This window comes from Dermochelys coriacea, chromosome 6, assembly GCF_009764565.3.
Source record: "Dermochelys coriacea isolate rDerCor1 chromosome 6, rDerCor1.pri.v4, whole genome shotgun sequence".
NCBI lineage: Eukaryota > Metazoa > Chordata > Testudines > Dermochelyidae > Dermochelys > Dermochelys coriacea.
Window position 1 is genome coordinate 86,001,291 of NC_050073.1, and position 26,653 is coordinate 86,027,943.

At 47.8% G+C, this 26,653-nt stretch overlaps 1 protein-coding gene across 1 annotated transcript; it reads right to left on the bottom strand.

Moving 5' to 3' along the window:
* Positions 1–4,567: 4,567 nt before the first annotated feature.
* Positions 4,568–25,502, bottom strand: TMED10 (transmembrane p24 trafficking protein 10). Its single transcript, XM_038406784.2, has 5 exons — positions 24,830–25,502; positions 19,507–19,627; positions 14,864–14,937; positions 7,204–7,330; positions 4,568–6,810 (listed from the first exon to the last, which is right to left on the bottom strand). Exons 1-5 carry the CDS (start codon positions 25,142–25,144, stop codon positions 6,689–6,691), a joined length of 759 nt encoding a protein of 252 aa, XP_038262712.2. The 5' UTR covers positions 25,145–25,502; the 3' UTR covers positions 4,568–6,688.
* Between the last annotated feature and the right edge of the window lie 1,151 nt (positions 25,503–26,653).

Here is a 26,653-nt window from a genome sequence, read left to right on the forward strand (position 1 = left end):
AATGAGGTCCAGCATTTCATAGGCTCATAGAGGTTAAGTCCACAAAGGACTATTACATCATCTAATCTGACCTCCTGTATAACACAGGCCATTACATTTCACCCAGTTACCCCTGTATTGAGCACAATAACTTATGTTTGGCTAAAGTATATCTAGCATTCGCAGGAATCCAAGTAGAAATTGTAAATCCAGCAGGAAAATATATCAGAGGGGTAACTGTGTTAGTCTGGATCTGTAAAAGCAACAAAGAGTGAACATCCACGTCGTTGGATGCATGTAGTGGAAATTTCCAGAGGCAGGTATAAATATGCAAGCAAGAATCAGGCTAGGGATAATGAGGTTAGTTCAATCAGGGAGGATGAGGCCCTCTTCTAGCAGTTGAGGTGTGAACACCAAGGGAGGAGAAGTTGCTCCAACACTTCAGACAGAGACCAACACCTACAAGATCTTCACCTAGCATTCTCAAAACTACGATACCCACACAAGGAAATAAGGAAACAGATCAACAGAGCCAGATGTGTACCCAGAAGCCTCCTGCTGCAAGACAAGCCCAAGAAATAAATCAATAGAACTCCACTGGCCATCACATACCGTCTTCAGCTAAAACCTCTCTAACGCATCATCAGTGATCTACAACCCATCCTGGACAATGATCCCTCACTTTCACAGGCCTTGGGAGGCAGGCCAGTCCTCGCCCACAGACAACCCGCCAACCTGAAGCATATTCTCACCAGCAACTACACGCTACACCATAGTAACTAACTCAGGAACCAATCTATGCAACAAACCTCGATGCCAACTCTGCCCACATATCTACACCAGCGACCCCACCATAGGACCTAACCACACCATCATCGGTTCATTCACCTGCACGTCCACCAATGTAATATATGCCATCATGTGCCAGCAATGCCCCTCTGCTATGTACATTGGTCAAACTGGACAGTCCCTACATAAAAGGATAAATGGATACAAATCAGATATTAGGAATGGCAATATACAAAAACCAGTAGGAGAACACTTCAACCTCCCTGGACACACAATAGCAGATTTAAAGGTAGCCATCCTACAGCAAAAAAACTTCAGGACCAGACTTCAAAGAGAAACTGCTGAGCTTCAGTTCATTTGCAAATTTGACACCATCAGCTCAGGATTAAACAAAGACTGAATGGCTAGCCAGCTACAAAAGCAGTTTCTTCTCCCTTGATGTTCACACCTCAACTGCTAGAAGAGGGCCTCATCCTCCCTGATTGAACTAACCTTTTTATCCCTAGCCTGATTCTTGCTTGCATATTTATACCTGCCTCTGGAAATTTCCACTACATGCATCCAACAAAGTGGGTATTCACCCACGAAAACTTATGCTCCAATATGTCTGTTAGTCTATAAGGTGACATAGGACTCTCTGCTGCTTTTACAGGAAAATATAGGCGCTTTTAACATCTGTGTGGAATTATCAAACAGCGCAGAAATCCAAGAGGCCTTTTCAGCATGAGGTTTTATTCACATTTATTCTTTTTCTTTATTATTTGTATAGTGGTAGCACCCAACGGCCCCAACTGGAATCACTCTACCATTCTACAAGCACACAGGAGGACATCATCCATACCCTGAAGAGTTTATAATTGCATCAACATTTATACACCGAATTCTTTTCCATACATAAAGACTTAGACACATACCCCTTTACACACTGAAAATAATTCCTCTGAAGTCTCTTTCTGGCACAAAGTTTGATGCACATATAATTTTATAACTGAAATCAGCTTAAGCTCCTAAAGTATCTTCTGCTTCTTTCTTCCTTCCCCGACCCCCTCCTGTCCTCCAAAAGGACATTTTCAGCTAAAAACTTTAGCTCAGTTAAAGTTGCTAGATAACCTAAGTATTGCTTAAGCTATATGCCAGGTTTATTAGTTAATAAAACAAAGTATGGAGATAATCTGTCACTGTAGTGCAGATACAGGATATAATCTTTAGGTATTTCTAATTTTCCTCTCACTATAATGTCCAGTTATAATATGAAAATTCACATTAGACCATCCAAATATACATACATTGATCCTTATTTCTCACTGGTTGTTCTTTCTGTGCTAGGTGACTATTACCAGTTTAATATTTTTGGTATGGCAGGGAACTTGAGCGTCCCATGCATTTTACAGTGCGTTTTGCTTTCTGCCCCTCTTCTCTGCTTTCCACCTCCCCTCTAAGAGGCAGAGAGAGGTCTCTAAGGAAATGAGCCCAAAAAGATGCCAATGGTTGTTTTTGGGTAGGCAGAAGAGGGAGGGTAGGTGGGTATGATGATACATTTTTACAGAGGGAGGCGGAGGGGAACAGGCAGAGAGCAGAGCGGGCCCTGAACTGCTGTGCTCTTCACAGGCTACTAGTCGCCTTTCTCTCCTTTTTACTCCCTGCTCTCCTCCTGTGAAAGATGCATCGGTCCCAAGTTTGCATGCCCTCCTTCCCCAACAGCAACTATCAACTCCAGGGCAGTTAAGTTCCCACTCTCGAGGCTTCTCTTTGCTCATTAAGGGTAGAGGGAGAGAAGAGCAGAGCCTGAGGGCCTTGTGGGCCTCAGGAAGGCAAGTGTGGTGGAATCAGTAACAAAGGAAGCCAAAGGTAGGGCCAGCCTAAACCAAGTGAATTGGGAAGGTGGGGGTCCACCAACATTAAGTAAATTTGGGGAACCTTGGCAGGGACCATCCCTCTTTCTCCAAACCCTTATCTTTCCATGAGATGCCCAGGTAGGGACCCACTACCCTTGTCTCTAACAGATTGGTTTATTTGATTCACACAGCAAGAAAATGTCTTTAACCTGTTTTAGTTAAAAAACATTATCTACCATCAGTTATGACACAGCACAGAACAAAACACAGGTATTCCACAGTGTGGTTATTTATTACACATTTTGATGCCTTCTGGGAGATGTGTGATATGGTGTAGGATGCTAATTTCATAACAACAACAAATAGAGCAGATGCCATAGGTATTCTGTATGGAGCATAGAATTTGCCCTGACACCGGAAGAGAGATGGAATATATGAGGATATATCTGTGTTAACGCAATTCTAGATAAAATGTTTATGTACTGTCTAAATAATGTAGGAATTGTTAGTCATGTTCAATTAGAATGGGTGGGTGGAATGGGCCTGGCAGTGTCCGTATGATGCTGTTTGCTTCAATAATTACATCGACTGGTGATGTGTTTGTCACAAGTAGAGATGGGCCAAGACCCAATTATCTGAATAGCTCAGCTTCAGCCCATTGCTCAGACTTGGAACAGAACTAACATACCACATCAACACCCTAAAAACTGTGAGGAGATCCAGACCCAATTCCAAACTACCCAGATGAGAGAACAGCTGTATCTAGTGATTATATACTTAAATGTATGCAGGGAGACTACACCTTATCTGACAGGGCTGAGAATTTCCCTTCCTGAAATGCTGAATGCAGTGCTCTCTATTGAGAGTTATTATTCCAATAGCAGCCACAGACCTGAGCCCCATTTTGCCAGGCACTGTATAAACATAACACAAATGTGGTTGCAAGAGTACAGGATGAGAGGGCCTAGACTAGTGCACCTGGAGCCAACTCCTCTGGAGATATCTGGCATGCATACCAGAAAGCAAGCTGGATTTTTTTTGGCTGCAACAACACTCTCCTGAAAGCTCTCCTGAAAACAGTAGTCCGAAATCCTTTCCTCTACTGCAAAGCCAGGGATGTTCTAGAGAATGACGCAGCAGCACTGGTTATGGGGGGGAGTTAGCAATTACCCATCTCACTATATGGGGCACTTGGGGAAATGGTGCAGGAAGGGGTGCACACTTCCAGTACAGCAGTTCCCGCATCTCCCAGCAAGAGGTACAGGAGCACAGCAGGGGACACTGCCTGCATACAATAAGGAAATTGCCTAGTAGTCACTCCATTCAGTGCATATTTGTCACTCACATCGGGCAAACCCATGTTTGGGATTTAAAGTTCCTTCTGTAGAATAGACCAGAAGTTAACCCCATTTCTCTTAATGAATAGGAATTAACTTGGACTGTATGTCACAAGGAACCGACAATGAGATACAGAGCCTTTCACCTCTAGAGCACCAGTCCATGTCAGTTACGAGCTGAGAGTTATTTGGTGAAACCATTTGATGGTCTCAGTCCAGTTGTTTCACAGAAGATGGTCCCCACATGATCAGATGGCATAGTTAGTAGAGAGGGCAAGGATTTAATGAACCAGAGACAGTCTCCCTGTTAGAGGTGGTCCTTCTCGGTCAGCGTGAGTGCTGTTTGTCCTGCTGATGCCTGTGCTGTACCTGTTCTGCAAACTGAAGGCCTGCAATCTCCAGGCCTACCAACCTGACCCCTTTCAGCAGCGCAGAATTCACATACATTCTTTAGACAAATTTAATTTACAAAGTTACTGAGGTTAGAGTGGAGGAAATTACAAATCTCCTTGAAGTGCTGAGGCTTCCTGGGTTCCCTGGTTAGCATGCCAGCAGTCAGGAGTGCAAGGAGAAGCAGTTAGTGAGAATGCGGCCTGAAGAGGACAAGAGTCACACAATTCAGGACAGTTATTTTTCCAGAGGAAACTTTATTTGAGAAAAATGACAAAATCCCAAGACCAGTAATTACAGGCAATTCTGTTCCCCAGTTACCACAAGAGCTAAGAGCAGAGACAGAGGCTGAGCAACATCAATGTGACTACAGAACAACAGTCACCCGGGTGTAATCCGAGCCTCACAACCTCATTTACGTAAGAGATCTCACTGTGCCAACTTAGCGAAGAGGTGAGCAAAAGCAGAGACAGGAGAAGCGCCTCCAAACATTCTTCTCATTCTCACCTTTTTTAAGCCTTAGCAGATCTGCTACAGACTTCAGACTGTGGGAAGCTAAACTACCCATAACTATCTCTTCTAGCTCAGTCCCATCCTGAGACTTCACTGCTGTGGTATTGTAACAGCTTCCCAGTGCTTAAGGGATAAAGCAGGTGGGCCTTTGGTTCTGAACAGAGCTGTTAAAAAAGCAGTTTGGGCACTTGCAAGTAGAACTAACAAGGTCAGGATCTTGTAGGTGGGGAAGAGGGGCTAGCGAGGAAAGAGCAAAAAGCCTAAAAAAATACAAGATTACAGGACAAATGATACAAAACTCCGACATGTCTCACGGATTTAGAAGACAATGGAGGGTCTTACTTTCAATTTTCTCCTCTTCCTTCCTGGCTGCCTCTGGGCTTTTTTTTTTTTTAATAGCAGAAGGATAAATTCAGACTAGAAAAACATTTCACAAAATAATTTCAGAAAACACAGACACTGCTTTGTATGAATGGCAGGAGATCTCTGGGCTGGAAGGACAAGGGGTGTGTGACCAGGGGCTAGGCCCTGATAGTCTCTTTGCTCTAAGGGAATGCAGAGAAGATGAAAGAATTTTCATCATTCTGCCCAGAAACCCCTGTGGGATAAGTCCAGGAAACGAACCTACCTGGTTTTCTCCAGCCTGACCGGTTTAATCCAACATCATGCTGGACGCAGTAGGACTACAAAGAGCCTCTTACTACATGCAGCACAGCTGCTCTCACCAGTTTAGGGGAGTCCCCAAGATATTTCTGCCATTATCACTTGCTCTCGTCAACTCGAGATGCTCAGAAGGGGCACATCCATGTTCCCATTGTGTACTGTACTCCAGTTCATCTGCACTCCCTCGGCTCCTCTGAATGTCAGCATCCCACACATCCCCAGAACACAAAGCAGGGCATGTCACATACAGGGAATGAAGGTCCAGCCAGCTATATTCGGCATAAACTCTAGCAGCAGATGAGAAGAGGGCCTCACAAAGTTCCCAACCTACCACGCTCCCATTCCAAAGGGGCCCAAGCCTGCACTGCAATCTGTATCTGAGCAAGGCCTTCTGCCTCCACGCAAAGGTCCTTCAGTGACCAAGGCGCTTTCAGGGAACTGCTGCATCGTTTCAGAAAGAGAAGCAAATCCAAAACAAACACATGGGGACAGGGTGGCACTGACTCTCAGTTTGTTTGAGTCAGGCAGGCGTCTCTTCAGGCTCAGCAACATCTTGCCGAGCCTGTTAGCTCCCCTTCCTCCAAACCCAGCCCTTATCTGCCTGAATGCATTGACCCATCATTGCAAAGATTCCAGCTCCCACAGGGAGAAACACCAAGGTCTGTGACAGAGGCTAAAATTCAGTGCCCGCTCCCTGCTAGCACTGCAACCCGTCACTTTGCACCAAGCTCTGTTTGCATAGGGCTGGGTTCCAGAACATCAGAGTTTGGAGTTTCCCCCCTCCACAAATTCTAGCTGCATGGTACCTAATGAGCTTAGCCAGTTCAAGTGGCTCAGAGTAATGCAATAGTCACAGACAGATGGGAGACACCAAGCTTAGAATATAAAAGGAGAAAAGACAGCATGCAAAACCAACTGCAGCTGTCATAAACAAGTTTTATTTCATCACTGCCTTAGGAGTCCCCAAACCCACCACAACATCCCCCGCCCCCACCATCCAACAGGAGGTCAGAAGCCCCTTTGTAGTCTCCAGTGCTTATACTCCCCTCCCCTCTTAGGGGACAGTTCCTGCAGAAAACCTCCAGTCAGCATGTATCATCTGCAAGATGGCTCTGGAGCGCCATGGCTGGGTCTCAGCGGTGTCCAGCTGGGTTTGAGAGGAGGGGAAGGGGAATTGCCCCTTTACTCAATCAGCTTCTTGGCCTTGAAGAAGCGACGCAGATAGAAGACCTGCCAGGTGGCCAGTCCAATGAGACAGAACATGGAGAAGATGCTGAAGTACAGGACCCGGATGTTGGTCGACTCTGAAACAGACAAACCAATACAGAGAAGCTCAGATGCCCAGAGTCAGAATAGAGGATCCTCTTGAGGGGAAGATCTCCCAGAATTCATCTTCCCTCACTCCTACAGAACTTCAATGGTGAAATTTCAGGAAATTTGGGGTTGAGGAGGAAGGAACTGGGGGCTGAGCAGATGCAGCACCAACATGAGGCTATTTTCCCATGGCAGAATCGTGAGCATTGTGTGGGAGGAAAGGAACTGACTTCTAGAAAGGACTGGTTGAGCGTTCTCCTCCCAGAAGTTTAAAGGTGACAGCTGTAATTGCCTAATCTCCAAATTCTGTCCCATTAACCCAGATGTAGTGAGAGTATAGATCTTACAGCTGCAGTCCTCCCTGGGAGTACATGGACTCTTACCGTTGGTGTCCCGCATCTCCTCCTCTCGCTTCTTCATGTAAGCAAAGTCATTGACAATGGACTCAGAGAGGTCCTCCAGGCGCCGCAGTTCCACTTCCAGGGGCTTCAACTTCTCCACCTTAGCAATCTGTTAAGGGGAGAATCAGTGAGTCACTGAGCTAGAAGTAGCAGCTCTTACATGGGCTAAGGCAACCAGCCCGAGCCCATTCTTCATCCCCACATGGCCCAGATCTAGGGCATCTCTCCCTTACAAAAGTGCCCTCTGCAGGCCAGAAAACCACAGGTAACCCCAAAACAGCGAGGTTCTCCACACTGTTACTCCATCTACCCCACCCACTCCTAGCAAGACACTTGCTCCTGCTCACAGCAGGAATATAGCATGTGTGCACGTATTTAAACACATTCCCTTGCGACTCTCCCTAGTTCTCATTCATTCAGAATTGGTTTCTGGGGCTTGGGCTGGTGGAGTCTGCCATGTGGTTGAAAGTTACAGGAAAAGTTGCATGTTCTTGTGTGGGTGGTGTGATAACTCCATGCCAAAGGCCTGCACTCAGGCCCTCCCCACATGCCACAGGAAGGGTAGAGAAAAAAAAAAAGACATAGGAAATTCAAATACAAAGCCCACTGGTATTGTTGGTATTGCAACAACTTCAGGATTGAAAATTTAAACACAGCAAGTCAGAAAGTTCTAAGTTCCCCTACCCAGAAGCATGGTAACTTGACTACATTGCACTTAAATCTAAGGCATAAACATAAGCACACACAATATGTGAACACAATGTAGACGGGGGCTGCTGGGAACAGGGTGGATAAAAAATTGTTTATTTTTTTTTAAACAAACATTTTTTAGATTTGTAAAATTTAAATCTCATTCTTAAAAAATGTAAATACAGGTTTATTTTTAAAAATACCCCTATTTAAAATTAAATTTGAAATTATGATAACCTATATTAAGGCCTAAAGTTATTATAATCTATTCAAATAATTTAAAATAATAAATAACATTAAGTAATATGTCTGGTGCCAACTTTTTAAAAAAAATGAAATCACTGAACTTACTGGCTAAGCACCTGGAGTCAGCTTTTGACGGCAGTAGCCTCTTCTGCAGGTGCAGAGAGAATATTTTCTTCATTTCAGTTCATTCACCTAGTTCAAGTTAATGACTAACTCATTAAAAGTTAAGAAAGCAATAGGAGTCAAAAGAGAAGAAAAACTAGTTTCCCCTCTTTCATCTATAGGCATGAGAGGATGAGATCTACTAGTTCTAAAATCCTGAAGGACACAGTGACCAGAAAAAATCACCTCACTTCATTAACTACGGATAATATTTCCTTTGTTTAACAAATTAGTTAGATTTAAATGCAAAACATATCTCGATAAGAAAAAAGTTTATGTATTCAGCACATTTAAAATAATTTTTGTTAAATAAATAAATAAAATAGTGTGCGCATTTTTCACTGAATTTGAATTTTTATCCAAATAGAGCTAGACAGAAATTAGAAATAAAAAATTATCATCTAGGAAATAAGAAATGCATCATTCATTTTCTGACATAATAAAAATGTAAAAATCAAGAATCCAAATAAATATAAGTTCAGCTACATAACAATTGCTTAAACACATGATAGATACAATGTATCCTTCCTGGTTAGCAAAAAGAAGTACCAAATTTAGTGTAAAATCTATATTGGAAAACCAATATGTTTTAATGGTTATCAATCAATGAGAATCAACCTTTCTTTAGGAAAATAACTAAAAAGTAAAAAATGCAAAACATGATTAAAATTGATGATTTAAATCAAGGTTTCCTGCTAATTTAAATAATTATTAAAATCAGTGATTTAAATCAATCATCTCTGGCTTGAAAGCAGATTACATTTCTTGCCATTGCTACATTTAAATTCTCCACCTTATTGTAGCAGTAATACAGGTTCCTGCTCTGAGTTCATCATTATTAGTATTGCCATCTGCTCTGTGGAGCCATATAGATGTGCTAATATACCTAATGACAGGTTTCAGAGTAGCAGCCATGTTAGTCTGTATTCGCAAAAAGAAAAGGAGTACTTGTGGCACCTTAGAGACTAACAAATTTATTAGAGCATAAGCTTTCGTGAGCTACAGCTCACTTCATGCATCCGATGAAGTGAGCTGTAGCTCACGAAAGCTTATGCTCTAATAAATTTGTTAGTCTCTAAGGTGCCACAAGTACTCCTTTTCTTTTTGCTAATATACCTAGTAAGGAATCTATTTGTCAAAAAAATGTTCCTGAATCTTTTTTGTTTTCTGTATTGTTACAGACATACTCGCAGACAGGTATTTTGAAATACATTACCAAAATAATTGAAAATGGCGTGATTATAGTGTGTTATTTTGACAAATAAAATATGCAGAATTTTGCAGAATTTTTGATTTTTTGGCACAGAATTCCCTCATGAATACTATTTGTTTCTGCAAGTAATTAATTGAGTCACTGTGTGAGGAACACTGCAAAGAGTGAATATCCCCATTGAAACAAATGCTTTGCCAGACTTGGGCGTTAATGAATGGCATAGCTAATATCTAGTGTAGTACTCAGCATGTCACTGTACAATCACTGGACTAGAATTGAAATTGTTGCAGACAATAGATTAGAAGTGCAATGGGAGTGGAGGCTCCAGCATGGCAGCGGGGAGTGCACGCCACTGGCTGCAGAGGTGGGGGATCGCCCTGCCACCCCCCAGGACACCCCCCAACGACCCTAACACTGCGCTTGGGGCAGGCCTGCCCCAACCCAGGGCCCTGTCCCTCTGGGCCATGTGCATGCATTAGCAAGCGAGAGGGACACTCTCTCACACACACCCAACCTGCCCCCCCCAATCCAGGTGTGGGGCAAGCAGGCTCAGCTTGCCAGGATCCAAGTGTGGAAGGGCTAGTGTGGGGAGAGAGTATTCTGTGAGGAGCAATCTGAGTGTGGCTGGCTCAAGGGGCGGGGAGGTCCAGGTGCGATCTGGATACACAGGGGCTCAGTGGGGGGTTCCAGGTGCAGGGAGAATAGGACTCAGGGGGTGGAGGGGAGGTGGTTGGGGCTCAGCAAGGAATGTCTGGGGGAGAAGCATGGGGCTTGGAAGGAGGGGGGCAAGGTGCAGGGAGCTCAGCAGGGAGGTCTGAGGGCTGGGGGAGTGGGGCTTGGTGGGGTGGGGGTCTGGGTGTAGTTGGTTGGGGCTCAGTAGGGTGGAGGTCCGGGTGCAGAGGGCTCAGCAGGGTGGGGGTTCAAGTGCGAGGGGCTCAGCAGGGGATGGTCTGGGTATGGGGGTGGGAGTCTGGATGCAGAAAGGTGGGGCTTGATGCAAGGGGGGTCTGGATGGGGGAGTGGAGGGGGGCATCTGTGAGTGTGTGGGGTCTGGATGTCTGGAGATGGGTCTGACCCAACCCTGGCCCCAGGAAGATCCATGCAAGGGAAAAGGAAGTCCTTTCTCTCCCCTCCCAGCCCAGCACATGGTAGGAGTCACTGGCCGGGGCATCCCCAGCCCTGCTGTTCCCTCACTCTGGGCACACCATGAGAATGAGCAAGAGGGACAGAATCTTGCCCTCCTGCCCAGCCCCCTGACATGCTGTTTTGTGTCTCCCCGCAGCTGCTCCCAACACCCAAACCAGATGCAACCACGCGGGATTGCTGCCTGGAACGGGTGCATGAATCAATTACTCTGCAGGAAAAAAGGTAAAATCTGCAGGGAACAATCATTCTGTGCTTGCACAGAGGTGCAGAATTCCCCCAGGAGTAAAATAAACAGCACAGAGTATTCTGCTCAAGCTGTTTTTTGTGCAGCTAACAGCAGAAGCTCAAACCTGGGGATTCAAAAACACTGGCTTTTAAAAAAAAAATGTAGCAGCAAGAGAGTGGATTTAAAAAGATATTTAGAATCAGACCAATTAGCAGTGAATTGATCATTTCAGTAAGGGCTTTACGCATACCATGCCACCACCTCCTCAATTAATCCCCCTTCCCATACAGGGGCCCACAGCACACAACCTTTCCCTGTAGCTTTGGGTATGTTTACACTGCAGTAAAAATCCCGCAGCACCAGGTGTCAAGAGCCCTGGTGACTCTGGCATGGGTTGCGGGGCTAAAAATTGCAATGGAGAGTTTCAGGCTCGGGCTAGAGCCCGGGCTCTAAAACCCTACAAGGAAGGTGGGTCTCAGAGCCCCGGCTCTAGTCCAAGCATGAACCTCTCCACTGCAATTTTTAGCCCCGCAGCCTGAGCCCTGAGACAACTGACCCAGGCTCTGGGAGTGGGTGCCACAGATTTTTTACTGCAGTGTAGACATACCCTCAGTGACTAAATCTCTGGTCAGGCACCTGATGAAACAGGTCTGGAAGTCAGACTCAGATGACTTCCTCTATGATGATGTTCTCCACATCCAGAACTGAAGGATGGTGAATGGGAAGGCTCTGCTGGGAAAAGCCTAAGCTTCTCACTGGACCAAGCCCTCAACAGCCCTTTGCATACTTGCAGGACTGAAGGGGGTTAATCCCCTACAAATATACCCAGGGCTTCCAGGGCACCCACCTGTCCGCCACAATGCCACTATTCCATTATTAACAAGCATGGATGTTCTGAGGGCTTGTCTACAGTGTGATTTTTGCAGTGGCACAGTTACACTGGTGCAAACTCCTACGTAGTTGTGCTGCACTAGTATGAAAATGATTTGTACAGGTGCAGCTTGCCTGGTTTGAAATTGGGGTAAGCCACACCAATGCCAATAATTTTTTTTACACCGGTGCAACCCATCTATAATAGGAACTTGCATCTGTGTGAACGACCCCCATGCCCAACCCTGCCCATCCATCCTTCTCTCTCTCCACTAAGACTTAATCAGCCACTTGTCTTTGGGGTAAGAATTTTATTTGATTCACAATTAGAGGGATACTGAAAGCTCAAGTTTTGCAGAAGGTCTCGACTGGCACCAGATTTCAACATGAGGGGCAGTAGCACAGTCCTTTGAATCCAGCTCTATGTAATTCACAGACTGTGCACTAGGGGGCAATCCTTCCTCTGCCAGCTATGACCAAGCCCTTCCTATCCTTGTTGTGACTACTTGGAGGTAATGTGCAGTACCAAGAAAGGATAGACCTCTTCTGCAGAAGGGGCCTCAAAAATGTGTGTGGATACTGGACACCCAGCATCTTCATTGGCCCTTTCTCTAGGCCAAAGAAAGTCCATAGGGCATAGGAGCTGCTGAATCAGGGAGTTTCCCATTTCTGGAAGCCCTGTTTTCACATATTAGAATCATAGGACTGGAAGGGACCTCAATAGGTCTTCTAGTCCAGTCCCCTGCACTCATGGCAGGACTAAGTGCTACCTAGACCGTCCGTGACAGGTGTTTGTCTAACCTATTCTTAAAGGTCACCAATGATGGGGATTCCACAGCATCACTAAGTAATTTGTTTCAATGTTTCGCTACCCTTACAGTTAGAGAGTTTTCCTAATGTCTAACCTAAATCTCCCTTGCTGCAATTTAAACTCATTATTTCTTGTCCTGTTCTCAGTGGAAAAGGAGAACAATTTCTCACCCTCCTCTTTATAACAACCTTTGATGTACTTAAAGACTTATGTTCCCCCTTAGTCTTCTCTTCTCCAGACTAAACAAAATCATTTATTTTTCAATCTTTCTTCTTAGATCATGTTTTTTAGATCTTTAATAATTTTTGTTGCTCTTCTCTGGACTTCTTCAATTTGTCCACATCTTTCCTGAAGTGTGGTGCCTGCAACTGCGCCCAATACTCCAGCTGAGGCCACAGCAATGCTGAGTCGAGTGGAAGAATTTTTTCTCATGTCTTGCTTACAACATCCATACTAATATTATGGGAATGCTGCCTCAAGTTCTATTTCAGCCTCACTGTGTGGGACTGAGCAAGAGCCTTCTCCTCTGCCACTCCAGCTGATAGCACCTTTCCTTGTCTCTTTTCCTTTGATTACTCTCCTAAAACAAATGAGGGACACAGAGTGGCACGAGGATTCTGTACACTGAGTAAACACCAGACAGTTGCACGGCTCCCTCTCGCCCTAATGCTAAGCTTTGCCAGTGGGAATGATTAGGAATGCCTGCACACCCACACTCTGCCTCGCATACACCATGGGGTGGAAACACTGGGGCAGACTCTTAGCCTGAGCCTATTTCTCAATGCCTAATCTCTGGGAGCAGAACCTGATGTGTAGGAAGATAAAGCGAGTCAGCACTGTCCACCTCAGCATGGATAGAAAGGAGGGGCAGTGACTTCTGCTTGTGGGAGAAGGGGAGCCTGCAGGGTAACTTGACAAAAAGCTTCTTGGAGAGCAACTCCTTTGGCTTTCTCTGTGGGTGCTGCTTCAGCCCAGCTGTGCGCATCAGGTTCATGGCCTAACTCACTTCCTAGCAGGGAAAACAATGGTCTTGTGCTTGAGGTACTGGGCTGAGACTTGGGAGATCAAGATTCTTTTCTTGGCTCAGCTACAGGCTTCCTAAATGACCTTAGGTAAGTCCCTTCCCCTCTCTGCACCTCCACTCTTCATCTGTAAAATGGGAATAATATTTAATCTTTCAAATATACACAATTATAGTCCTGTTATATTCCCACCTAGACACATTTAGCATCAATTCCCGTTTTGCTGTTCTCTGAGCTCAGTATAATTTGTTAATATCCGGATGGTAGAAGCCCAGAACTGGCTGCAGTGCAGTCAGCCTAGAGCACAGAGAGGGCCTGTCCCCTTCCTGCTCGAGGAAGCGAGGTCTTTACCTACCTACCTCAGAACTGCACAAACCCTTTTCGCTGCCATCTAACACTGCAAACTCCTGCCTAGTTTGTTGCCCACTCTACTCCCTGAACCATTCCTGGTTCCCAGGTACATCCTTTCGTGTGGCTTTCAATTATTCCCACTGAACACATAGAAGAGCTTTCCCCAGTTTACGACTGATCTTCCCAAGCACCAGCCCTGCAGGGGTTAAAAGCCAGAAAATACAAGCTTAGAAAAAACCTGGGTAACAGTTTACAAGAGAGCTACCATACTTCACTTCCCTCTCCCTCCCCAAACCAGCTAGTGACTGTCCCAGGTAACTGGTATCCCATGTCCAGGCCCAACAACAGGAGCTCCACCTGCGGCACGAACAGCAAGACACAATCCTCCTCCTCACATACTCCTCAGCATGCCTCAGCACTTCAAGCCAACCTGCAGACTTGTATTGGCAGCTCTTCTGACTGTGAGAAACACTGCAATTGTCCCTGGAAAGGCAGCTGCCCCCTCCGGGGAGACTGCGGATCAGTACCTCTCGTGGCTATGAATGGAAATTATAAAGCTTCACATTTAGGAGGATTTGCCTTTTCCTTGCATTGCCCTCTGCTGTTGGGGTAGTGGAAACTACTGGTATCAGCCTGTTATTGACTCCAGTACCTAAACCCAAAAACCAAGTCATATTGGCTGGCTGAGAAACTTACCTCTTGGGCCTCAGCCCACCCAGAATTAGAGCAGCAGGGTTTTTTTTAGATCTCTACCACATGAGACGCTAATGGAAGCTCCCAGCTGCAGATAGGCTGTCATCACAGCTGGGAAAGCAGTTTCCTATTGCAAGTCCCCGATCCAAACACAGCATCATGTGATTGCTAGGAAGGAGCTCGGAGGTACCGGCAGCAGACAAGGGACATACCTCCTCATAGTTCTTTGCTTCCACTCCATGCTTCATGTCCAGAATCACGAGCTGGTCCAGCATCCGCCCCGTTCCTGGAAGTGCATTGAAAGGATTCATTGTGTGCAGCTCTCAGGCTGCCAGGAACTCACCAACCCCCTCACTGGAGAGAGATTCACAACACTCCTCCCCCGGGGAGTCTCCAGCCCTGCAGCACAGTCCTGCTTAAAATCACAGGACCTTCTGAATGAAGCCTGGCTGACGGAAGGGCTCCCAGAGAGAACGAGAACAAGCTGTAGCTAAGAACACTAAGCACGCAGGCCACAAGCTGCTGCCAGGCACCAAGGCTGTAAAAGTGTGCCCAGACTTTGAATTGGGCTTCCCAAGGCAGAGGAGACACAGCCACCTCCACTCAGCAGACAGGCTAGAGACACATCTGAATAGAGCAAGAGCTACAGACAACAGCCACCCCAGGGTGCAGGGCATTGCAAATATGAAGGGGGACAGCCAAAAAATAAGCTAGGGGAGCCTACAGCCAACTACCACATCCGGGAGAGGACAGGGGAAAATGATCACAAGTATATAGGATTTTCCAGAGCATCTCATATTTCAGCCACATCAAGCTGCCTGTTTCACCACATCACCCAACTAGGAAGTGTTCGCAGATGAGAGACCCTCCCTGTCCAAATACCCTGTAGCCTAAAGGAAAGTGCCTGGACACTACCAGTTCTAATCTCATCTCTACTGATTGTGCACTTCAGAATCCTTACCATGGAGCACAGTCAAGGGTTCCCTAGAAGATACTCACATATCATTCCCCCCATTTACAAATAAGTTAAATGCAGAGTTACACAAGGTCACTTCAGGCAGAGCTGGGAAATATCCCAGATCTCTAATATAACAGGGTCAAGTTTTATTCCCCTCAGCTACACGAGCTTTCAGAATGAATGTGTCAAAGCGATGTGTTTGGTTATCCTGTCTCTAACCAACCACTGCTCTAACCATTAGATAACACTTCCCTCCGAGAGCCGAGAACAAAATCCAAGATTCCTACTCTCCAACATTCTACTGCTGTCTACCAAAAAGTTGTATAACCCACTGGCAACTTGTGTGTCTTGCACCCTCTTCTAGCAGCTGTTCCACACCAAGTATAAGGTATTCCTTTAGCTCAAGCAAGAGATGTCTCTGCTGTGGATCTGAAGGCCCAGGATTCAAACTTGGGGAGGGAGGAAGGTCCTTATGGTTGCACAGGATGGAATTTTTTTTGTCTAGTTCTTGTTTAAAAAACTGGTCAATATAATTCACAGAGAGAGGAAAAATCCATAAAACAATTAAAAACCATTACAATCTGCCAGTGACACCATGATACGCAGCAAACCTTGGTGGTTTCACATTTCAGCAATTTGCCACACGTTTTGTTTATGTCATGCAGACAAATTTGGAGGCTGAGAGGGAGGGTGGGCAGCTACAGCCAACAGTCACACAAGGGCCTTCAACGCACACAGATCAGTGGTTTTTTTTTTTATATATTATGTAAATTACAGAAGTTTGGGTGGGGTTTTGGGACCCTTAGGCTGAGGTGAGGAGAGCAAGAAGCCTGGTGGACAGGACAACAAACCTTGAAGCATGAGATGAGGGGAGAGCCACCAAGGAGCAGGAAGAGTGTGAGAGCTGGTGAGTGCACTGGGGTGGAGAGCAGGCACTTTGTGAGCCATTAACATTTTCTGGGGCTTCCAGATGGTGATCCCCTGGGAGGCTGCTGGGCCTGGGGCCCAGGGTGGTCCCAATGACCTTCAATAAACTCCCTGCTACCTCTTGTAGCTGAGGAATTGGTTGTGTCAAAACGTGAAGCAAAATAAGTGATCCTGGGGTTTTAGTGACTGGGAGTCCTGATTCACTCTGCCCAGCTCCCTCAAAGCCCTTTGTGAAGATGGGGCTTTTCACAGGCCACTTCAGAAGAGCTGCTGGAGTTACCCCCAAGTGGGGAGAGAGAGTAGCTGGGCCTGGGGCTACTTCACTGGGTCCGCACGACTACTAATGTGCCAGCTCAGAGAGGAAACATGCAAGTTAACCTGTGTCTCTCAGACGAAACTGTTAAAGGTCTGTTCTCCCCAAAAGGAAGGTAGAAAGAGAACAGGCAGCTCCAGACAGACAGGGTCTCTGTGCTCCTAAGGCGGGGTGCCAGGCAGAGAGGGAAGGCACTGTCCGAGGCTTTGGTGGTAAAGTGATGCTCTAGTCCCCCCAAGAATCCAGCTCCTGCTATTCCATTGCCAGGGGTGGAGAATGTGGCCAGTTCTCCACACTGGCCTTAACAGCAATTGTGACCTGAGCCTTGTAACGCAGCAATTGTCAGACCAGAGCAAATGGATAAAGGAGGAGGGAAACAGCCTGATGTACACCACCCACACTCAGAGGAGTTGCTAGGAGAGATCCCCATGTCTGGCAAGCTGCCCTGTCCCAGATCCTGGGGCCCTGTACAAGGAACTGATCTGCCACCTTTCACTTCCTCTTCCCCATTCCTGTGGCTGGGGATTGAGAAATCCTAGTTGTTCAGAACCCACCTGGCCCAACGGCTCTGCGTTTTCTCCACCAACAGTTCCTGCTGCCCAGCTTACCCTCCCAGGGAAGCCAGAGCTCTGCTAGTGATGAGCTCCTCCCTGGCTGCAGGCCCAGCTGGGGCTGCTCTGCTCACAGACGCCAAAGGGGTCCAGTAGGAAACCTCTTAACAGGGCTGCCAGGCGAATTATCCAACTGAATTAGCTCAGCAAAATTAAATTTCCCCAGAGCTAACATTCCAGAGGAGCCAGGACCTTCTTCTCCAAGAGTCTCAAGCCCCCAAAGCCCTGGATCAGTTCCCACCCCCACCCCCCCGCAAACCAGTCACCACAGTGCAGCCAACTAGCTTTAACACTCCCTTGTACCCAGGAGTGGGGAAGACTCAGATGGTTGCACAACTTGCAACGTTTGGAAGGTCTCAGGCATCAGGCTCTGGGGGCACAGGGAATAGGGATTTCCGATTCTCATGCAGAGCCAGGCACCCTCAATTTATAAGTCCCACAGAGAGGACTCCAGGACAACCAGCTCAGTTGAGTGGCTCCTGGACACCCAACTCTGGAGTCACCTCACTCACTGATAAGTTTCTGAGTGGAGGCTGCATCTGGCTATACTCTGCACCCATCACTATGGAAATCTCTAAAAGAAACCCACAGTGATGTAAGGGAGTCTGGAAGCAGGCATTTAAGACCATCGGAGAAGAGCTGCGAGGGGCTGGGACCATGCTAGGAACACTTGCTAGCCGCTGCATAAGCAAGAAGTCTTGAAGCCATGCCACCCCAAACTGTGATTATGAAAGCTAAGAATGCGTATATGATTCTGCTGGGAGACTTCTCAGGAAAAGCCAGTGGTGTGGGTGACTCATTAGGGGCAGTCTCCCAGATGAGACAGTATTGTCCCCAATACCCCTAGGCAGGACTGTGCTCCTGGAGGAACCATCTTTTGAATGAGAAATAAAATCAAAGTCCTAATTTGGTCAGGATGTTGGTTATAAAACCCTGATTCTTATGCAACATGGCACAGGATCTTCAGCATTGCACAAGAATCAGTGTGTTACAACCTACAGCCTGACCAAATCCCAAACCAGGTTATTATCTGCCATTTCAGCTAGTCCTAAATCTGGCGCTGAATGGCTCCGCCATCCCACACCAAAGTGCCTGCATTTAGGTTGGAGGTGGGAGTGAAGCAATCTCTATGGCCAGTCCACAAAGCACTCTGGAATCCTGTAGGATAAGGCATAAGAGGAATGGGATCACAAAAGAGGAACCATTGCAGTGACTGTGAGAAGAGGTGAGCACGCCAAGTCAAAGTAAGGCTACAGCAGGGATCAGACCAGCCCTCCCCAGATTGGGGATGGGAACCCACATGCCTGCGGATTTCAGGGTGTTTGTTCTTAACTTGATCACAGCTACTCAGCAGAGAGAGTGGCAAATACGTCACTCACAGGAAATGGCAGCCCCAGTGCTCATTAGGCAACTGTCCCTGCAGCACAACGAAAAGGACTGACGTCCGGCTCACTTCCTCTTCCCTCTGTCTAAGTATCACTCAGAGGCAGAGACACCCTATGCAACTAGAGGCAACTATCACAGGGTGCTGCAACTCCTCTGGGAAAGGGCTTCCAGCCCAGCACAGGGCTGCTACAACAGAGTGCACCCGAAAAAGAGACCACACTCTACCACCAAAGAGGAGGAGGAGGAAGAAGTAGACAAATGGGGAGGACAAAAGGGTATCAGCCTACTCTGTGCTGCCAGAATTGGGATGCGAGGAGAGGCAGCATGGGAACAGCACTTCTGGGATGCCCACCTGCTCCTACAGTCACCATCACAATTCCCTGTCGGTGACCCCATTCCTCTTGTACCCAGGCCTGAAGGATCTCATAGTGCTCTACAGGCGAGCCACAAGGATCTTTTCACCCCCTAATGCAAGCAACAGCTGTTGTGCACCAGTAACAGGAAACTCCTCACCTCAGAGGATCCCATTCCTCTCAACATGAAGAGCCCCAAAGTGCTTTGCAAACTGGACATTGAAATTGCTTCATCCCGACCCCTCACCCAACATATTGCACCAAGAGCAAGGAAGAGGGAGGGCTGGGAGCAGCTTTCTGCACTCACCCACAGGGAGCTTGCTCTCAAAGCAAGCCTCGAACATATCATAGTCTTCAGTGGTGAAGGCGAACTTGCCCTTAGTGGCATCCTCCTTGGAGTAGAGGATGTGTCCAGCTGAGTCAGTTATCTGTAGGAGAGATAGACAGCAAGAGTGGCTCAAGCACAGTCGCAGACAGGAGCACAGTCCCTCAATGACACATGGACAAACTTAACAGACTCTTCTGGGCCGTCTTTAGGGTTTGCTGCATTTTGCTTCCACCTGCCCTATTTCAATTCCTCTTCTCCCCCACGCTGGCAAAAACAGCAGGCTTCTAGGATCTGATGTCACTGGATTTTTAGTTAAAACATCCTGGACAAAGACTAATTTAAGTTAACTAATTCCCTGAATCCTTGTTCATTACCTCCTTAGCTTCTCCTTAGGATTGTAAATTCCCAAAAAGAAAAGGAGTACTTGTGGCACCTTAGAGACTAACAAATTTATTAGAGCATAAGCTTTCGTGAGCTACAGCTCACTTCATGCTCACGAAAGCTTATGCTCTAATAAATTTGTTAGTCTCTAAGGTGCCACAAGTACTCCTTTTCTTTTTGCGAATACAGACTAACACGGCTGCTACTCTGAAACCTGTCATAAATTCCCAAAGCAACACTCAGCAAAACACAGATATTCTCTGGTTCCTACAGCGAGAGGTAACGAGGGACAAACAGAACAGACTCTCCAGCGGCAGAACTGCAGAAGGGGCATATGTGCGGGCATTAGATCCAAATGCCAATATGCCCTGAGCTGGGCAACGTTTGGGTGCCAAGGTCTGTAGAAGTGACACTTCACAGCACAGCTCAGAAGCAGGACTGCAGATCAGACAGACTATATACGCAGAAGGAGTAACTGCTATTTTGTGCTGATATCACAAAATTATTTAGATTAGTCAAATCTAGAGACTATTCTAACAAAGTTACATTAATTGACAGCACCATGGCAGGTGCCACTCAGGAAAGACATCACCATGGATAGCTTAATTAAAACCTCTTCTCAGTGTGCAGCAGTGTTTATTTAAAAAAAAAGCAAAAAAGCAGCAAACAAATATGCCAACTGATATAGTGAAGGTTTTAATGCCACTGTACAAATCAATGGTATGCCCTAATGATTCCCCCCACCCATCTCAAAAGACATAGCAGAAATAAAGGGGTGCTGAGATCATTTGGAATACTTTCTAGACCTCTAATCAAGACATTGAGACCTTCAGGACTACTTACAGAGGAGATAAGAAAATACAACAGCGACAACAAAACAGTCAATGAAATGGAAAGGCAACATATTTACAACTGAAAGGAAATACTTTTTCTATTAACACAACACCTAATTAACTTCCCCCCAGAGGATATAATTGAGGCCAAGAGCTTAGTAGGATTCAAAAAAGGTTGAGATATTTATATGGATAATGAGAACCACCAGGTTCATTATTCAAGTTAAAAATAATAAGGTACATAAACTCTCATTCTAAAGAGTACAAGCCATAGGTAGCAGGAGGTTAGGAAGAAACTTCCTCAGTGTGCAGGTTATTTCATAATTGTCTATTATGGGGTTTTTCTTGCACCTTCCTTGGAACTATGAGGTACTTTTCAGTGTCAGAGACAGGAGGCTGGACTAAGTGACTCACTGCTTTGGTACTGCAGTTCCTATGCAGAGCTTCATCTTAATCCAAGCAGCAGAGAGACTACAAGGTACACTTGGTCAGCTTCTTGGTTAGCCTACCCTGCATATCATTCACAGAACAACTATGATTAACCAAATTCAAATTATTCAGGATGATACTGTATTGAGTCTGCACATTGGAGTCCCATGGAGGAAACAAAGAAAAGGCCCTACTTTAAAGGGTTTCTTGTATTTGGAGTACTGCCTTTTAAAGTTGACTGGGATTCTCACTGCTGTGCTCTGGGGGAAGCTCTGAGTGCTATCTTTCCACAAAAATGGTTGTGTGGTATGCAGGCCTGATCCGTTTTTGCCTTGTCTCTAACACTAGCAGCAGAATGCCGGGGGTGGGGGATAGATAAGCGTTCAAATCGCACTCCCTGCATCAGTACCCAGACAGGGCCAGGGAAGCTAATGATCCGACCAGCGGACCAAATTCAGTGATGAATCCTGATCATGTGCCACCTGAAGCACGTTGCGCATACGCTAAGAAGAAGTAGAGTGCCCAGAAGTAGCATTTCAGACAGTGGCCGCTCTGCTGTCTGCTTCCATCAGTATTGGATGCCCGTTATTCAGACTCAGCCAGACACATTACCCATCAAGCTGGGCGTGTGGGGGGGAAGCAGCTTATAGCCCAGCCAACACTCTTGTGGAGGGACAGGCTAACCTGAAAGGGATTCTTCTTAATGTTCAAACGTTATTTACAGTAATGCCATCCCCTACAGACAAAGCATTGTTCTCTGTCTTAACAAACAGCCCATCAATTCCCCACACTGCCGGCTTAAACAATGAGATAGCCCCATGTGACCAGGCCAAGCCGGACGTCATCCACCCAAGAGCATCCACTCTGAAGCCAGCTGGCACATTGTGCAGATTCCTCAGGAACAGAGGGTACCACTGTTAGTGTTGGGATTTCACAAACGCACAGGGCCCAGTTTGGTGACAGGAACCATCTTCAATACAACACACAGTAACTACCAACCTCCTATACCCTGGTGACCTAGTGCTGGGAGCCTGCTCTGAAAACCTGACCTTCCGGGCTGTGGGGAAGGTGCCACCTGGAGACATCCTGTCCTAAATAAATCTCCCTACCCGCACTGCACAAACACACCCAATAGAAAAGGAGCCCAAACCTAGCATCCTGAGAACACAAGTGTTGGCCACAGCACCCCTGCATGACAAGGGAAGGGGTCAAGAAATGCCTGAAGTGCTGCAAGGAGATGGAGATGATTTTCAACTCAAGCTTGTTTAACATTCTAATAAAATAAATCACATTTCCCTCTGCCAGTGATACTAACCTCAGTGCCTCATAAAGCAGCAAAGCCAGAATGCAACCCGGGCACAAGAGTAATCCTGCATCAGGGACCTGGCTTTGTCCCTGGCTTTCTGTGGCAGACAGAAGTCTCAGAAGAAGAAGTGGAATCAGATGTACAAAGGATGGAAAAGCAAAGAACCAGGAGACACTGGATCACTGAGTGAGAACAGAGGGGAGAGCACAGTTCTGAAAAGACTGCAAAGCACAAACTCTGCTCGTACAGCGCTCTATAATCCACCACACCATCATGAGCTTTATACGTGCCACGTGTTATCAGAAAAACAACTGCAGAAATATTTGAGTTCTTAAGCCACTGTGTATCCATCCTTCTTACAATGAATCCAGAATGCAATGAATTTACAGAGTTGAGGCAGAGAGAGTGAGCGAGCTTAGGCCAGATCTACACTAAAGAGTTAGGTTGATCCAGCTACGTCACTCAGGAGTATGAAAAATCCACATCTCTGAGTGACGTAGTTAAGCTGAACTGTGGACCTTGCTACCGCCTCCCGGGGAGATGGATTAATTAAAGTGATTGAGAACCCCTTCCATCACTGTAGTGAGCATCTACACTGAAGTGGTAGAGCGGTGCAGTTTGCAGCAGTTTAAATGTAGACATAGCCTAACATTTAATAAAATTAAAAGATATCTAAAAGTGCCTTTCTAGACATAAAAGTAGCATAAGGGCGGATATCCTGGAACCTTCCTGGGTTCGAGACAGATATTGTGTCCCTCACTGTGAAGCTGGGAATCTTCCCTTTCCAGTAGGCTAATACTACTTTTTCTGGCCCAGAGGATTCGTAAGATATTAGATTTAAGATTATCACAAATTCTCAAGCCTTCTGGACCTCACGCGGGGACAATTAGGGGGGAAAATTCCACATTTAAGAAGAAATAAGAAGCGTGTCTCTGGCAAACTGATTCAAAAGGTGACACCACTGCTCGTGTGGGTGGGTGGTGATAGTGAAGTTAGAAGTGGCCACCAGAGAGGACATGTGATTGGGTGGGATGCAAGCAAGGCTGTCAAAGCTGCATTAGAATGGCAGTTTGTCACAATGGTGTATTATTCATGCACACACTGCTTGACCTTAACCTCAGCTCCTACAACCCTTTCACGTCCTCTCATGTCCTTCTTGTGCTCCCACTTCTGTGCTTTCTTCCTTGCATGGAATGCCCTCTAAGCACCAGTGCACCAAACTGCCACCCTCCCCTCAGTAAACCTGCCACTAACAGTCCTGGCAACAGCAAGAAAGGAATAGAGTCTCCACATAATGCTATCTTCATGACCTTCTCCTCAATCCCGCCATACTGTGTCACATGTAGAGAGTGAGCCCTGGTGTGGCCTTGTTACTGTAACCCTCTCCCAATCTGTAGTCCTACTGTGCAATGTGAAGTCGAATGCCAGCATCACTGCCGCTGTCATTCTCCTCCCAGTGCACAGAGATCAAGCTGGACGTGGCCTTGCGGCTGTGACCAATCCTCCCGGTGTGTCATGTGCACAGAGTGAACCTCGATATGCCCCTATGGCTGTGACCCATCCCCAGTGTGCCACATGCACAGAGTGAACCCCAATGTGGCTCTATGGCTGTGACACATCCCCCCAGCATGCCATGTGCACAGAGTGAACCTCAACCTGGCTCTTTGGCTGTGACACATCCACACTGGACTTCACTCTGTGCACATGGCAGACTAGGGGCTCTATGGCTGACCCCTCCCCCTAAGCATGCCATGTGCACAGAGTGAACCCCAAAGTGGCTCAATGGCTGTGGCCCACCCCCCAGCGTGCCAGGTGCACAGAGTGAACCCCAATGTGGCCCTAAAGCTGTGACCCCTTCCTCCAGCGTGCCATGTGCAGAGTGAACCCCAATGTGGCCCTAAAGCTGTCACCCTTTCCGCAGTATGCCAGGTGCACAGAGTGAACCCCAATGTGGCCCTAAAGCTGTGACCCCTTCCTCCAGCGTGCCATGTGCAGAGTGAACCCCAATGTGGCCCTAAAGCTGTCACCCTTTCCGCAGTATGCCAGGTGCACAGAGTGAACCCCAATGTGGCTCAATGGCTGTGGCCCACCCCCCAGCGTGCCAGGTGCACAGAGTGAACCGCAAAGGGCCCCGTGCCCGGTCCCCTCCCGGCGTGGCCGTGGCAATGGGGTGGGGGGCACTTCCTTCCGTGGGTCCCGCAGAGCCCAGCTCAGGGCCGAGTCACGCCGCTCCCCGACCCGAGCAGGCCCAGCCTGAACCGGGGAACCGCTCTCCCGCCGTGACTCTGCCCACGGGGACCTAGGACCTCGCCCCCCGCCCTCGGTCCGACTGGGCCCCGGCCGCCCCCCGCACCTTGAGATTGGCGGACGGGCCGCTGGCCGCCCCCGGCGGGGCCCCGATCTCGTACTCGCCGGTGACCAGCGTGTCGCGGTGGATCTCCTCGCGCAGGCACTTGCGGGCCTTGCCCGGCAGCTGGAAGGAGATGGGCCGCGCCGGGCCCAGCAGGAGCAGGAGCAGGAGCAGGGCCAGGGCCGGGCCGGGCCGAGGACAGCCGGGAACAGGCAGCGGCATGGCGGCGGATCCGGGTCCCGCAGGCCGCGCTCCCCGCCCCCGCGCACCATGTGACCCTCCGCCGGCCCGCCTGCGTGCGGGGGAGGGGGCTACCATGGCACGGGGGGAATGGGGGTGTGAGGGGAGCCGGCGGGAGGACAAAGCCGTGGGGCTGAGGGCTTGGCGGAGGAGAGCAGGGGCGGGTATGGGAGAAAGCGGGGCAAAGGAAGCCGGGCATTAGGGAGAGCCTCTGGGGAGGACGGGACTGGAGACTTTGTGGTGGAGGGCGGCATTAGCTGTGTGGTAATGTTAAAAGTTGAAGCTGACCAGGTGCTAAAATAGAGCAATGAGCCCCCCCCCAAGACAACAACTGACTGCCCCTAGGGAGGAGAGAGAGAGAAATGTGGGGCTGGAAGAGCGCTCAGCAAGTCCCGCCCCTGCACTGTGGCAGGACCAAGTCAAGTCGAGACCATCCCTGACGGGTGTCTGGCCAACCTGTTCTTAAAAGCCTCCAGTGATGGGGATTCCACGACCTCCCTTGGAAACCTGTTCCAGAGCTTTTAAACTGCCCTTGTAGTTAGAAAGTTTTTCCTAATATTTAATCTGAATCTTCCTTGCTGCAGATGAAGCTCGTTACTTGTCCTCCATATCATGGCCATTGAGAACCCAGCTGATCACAGCCCTCTTTATAACAGCCCTTAACATATTTGAAGACTATCAGGTCACTCCCGCCCCCCAATTTCATGAGCATTCATGGCCCGCCATACAATTTCTGTACCCAGATGTGGCCCTCAGGCCCAAAAGTTTGCCCACCACCGGGTGTAGACACTACACCGATGGGAGGGGTTCTTTCATCATTGTAGTAGGTACTGGTGTACAAGAAGGGTGAGCGGGATGACCCCAGCAACTGGAGGCCCATCTCCCTCTGCTCCACGATGTACAAGCTCTATGCCAGCTTCCTGGCGTCGAGGATCACAGAGTGGTCAGTGAGCGGGGGAGCCATCAGCTCCACCCAGAAAGGCTTCATGTCCGGTGAGGGCTGCTTTGAACACAACTTTGTCCTCCAAACCACCATCAAAATGGCCAGAAGGGCGCGGAGGCAGTGCATGGTAGCATGGCTCGACCTGGCTAATGCCTTTGGATCCATGCCCCACCACCACATCTTTGCCATGCTCCAGGAGTTTGGGATGCCAAAGAACTTCCTCCGTGTGATCCGAGAGGTGTACGAGGGATGCAGCACCACTATTCGCTCGGTCGAAGGGGAGACTGCCAAGATCCTGAGCCGGAGCAGAGTTAAGCAGGACTGTCCCCTCAGCCCCATCATCTTTAACCTCGCCATGAAGCCGATCTCCAATGGCACAGATGGCTTCAACCTCCATGGCGAGAGGGTGAGTGTCCTGGCTTACGCGGATGACTTGGTCCTGACCGCAGACGACCCAGAGAACTTCCAACGTATGCTAGATGCCACCAGTCGAGCTGCCGATTGGATGGGGCTCCGCTTCAAAGCAAAGAAGTGTGCATCTCTCCACATCAACAGCAGCAAAAGGGACTCGGTGCAGACGACAGGGTTCCAGATCCAGGGCGAGCCCGTCACCCCCTGGCAGAGGGGCAGGCGCACTGGCACCT

Coding starts and splice junctions, on each gene's coding strand:
- TMED10 (XM_038406784.2), bottom strand. CDS start 25,144: ATGGTAGCCCCCTCCCCCGCACGCAGGCGGGCCGGCGGAGGGTCACAT. Junction 19,628..24,829: donor GCCCGTCCGCCAATCTCAAG/GTGCGGGGGGCG, acceptor TCTCTCCTACAG/ATAACTGACTCAGCTGGACA. Junction 7,331..14,863: donor AAGCAAAGAACTATGAGGAG/GTATGTCCCTTG, acceptor TCCCCTTAACAG/ATTGCTAAGGTGGAGAAGTT.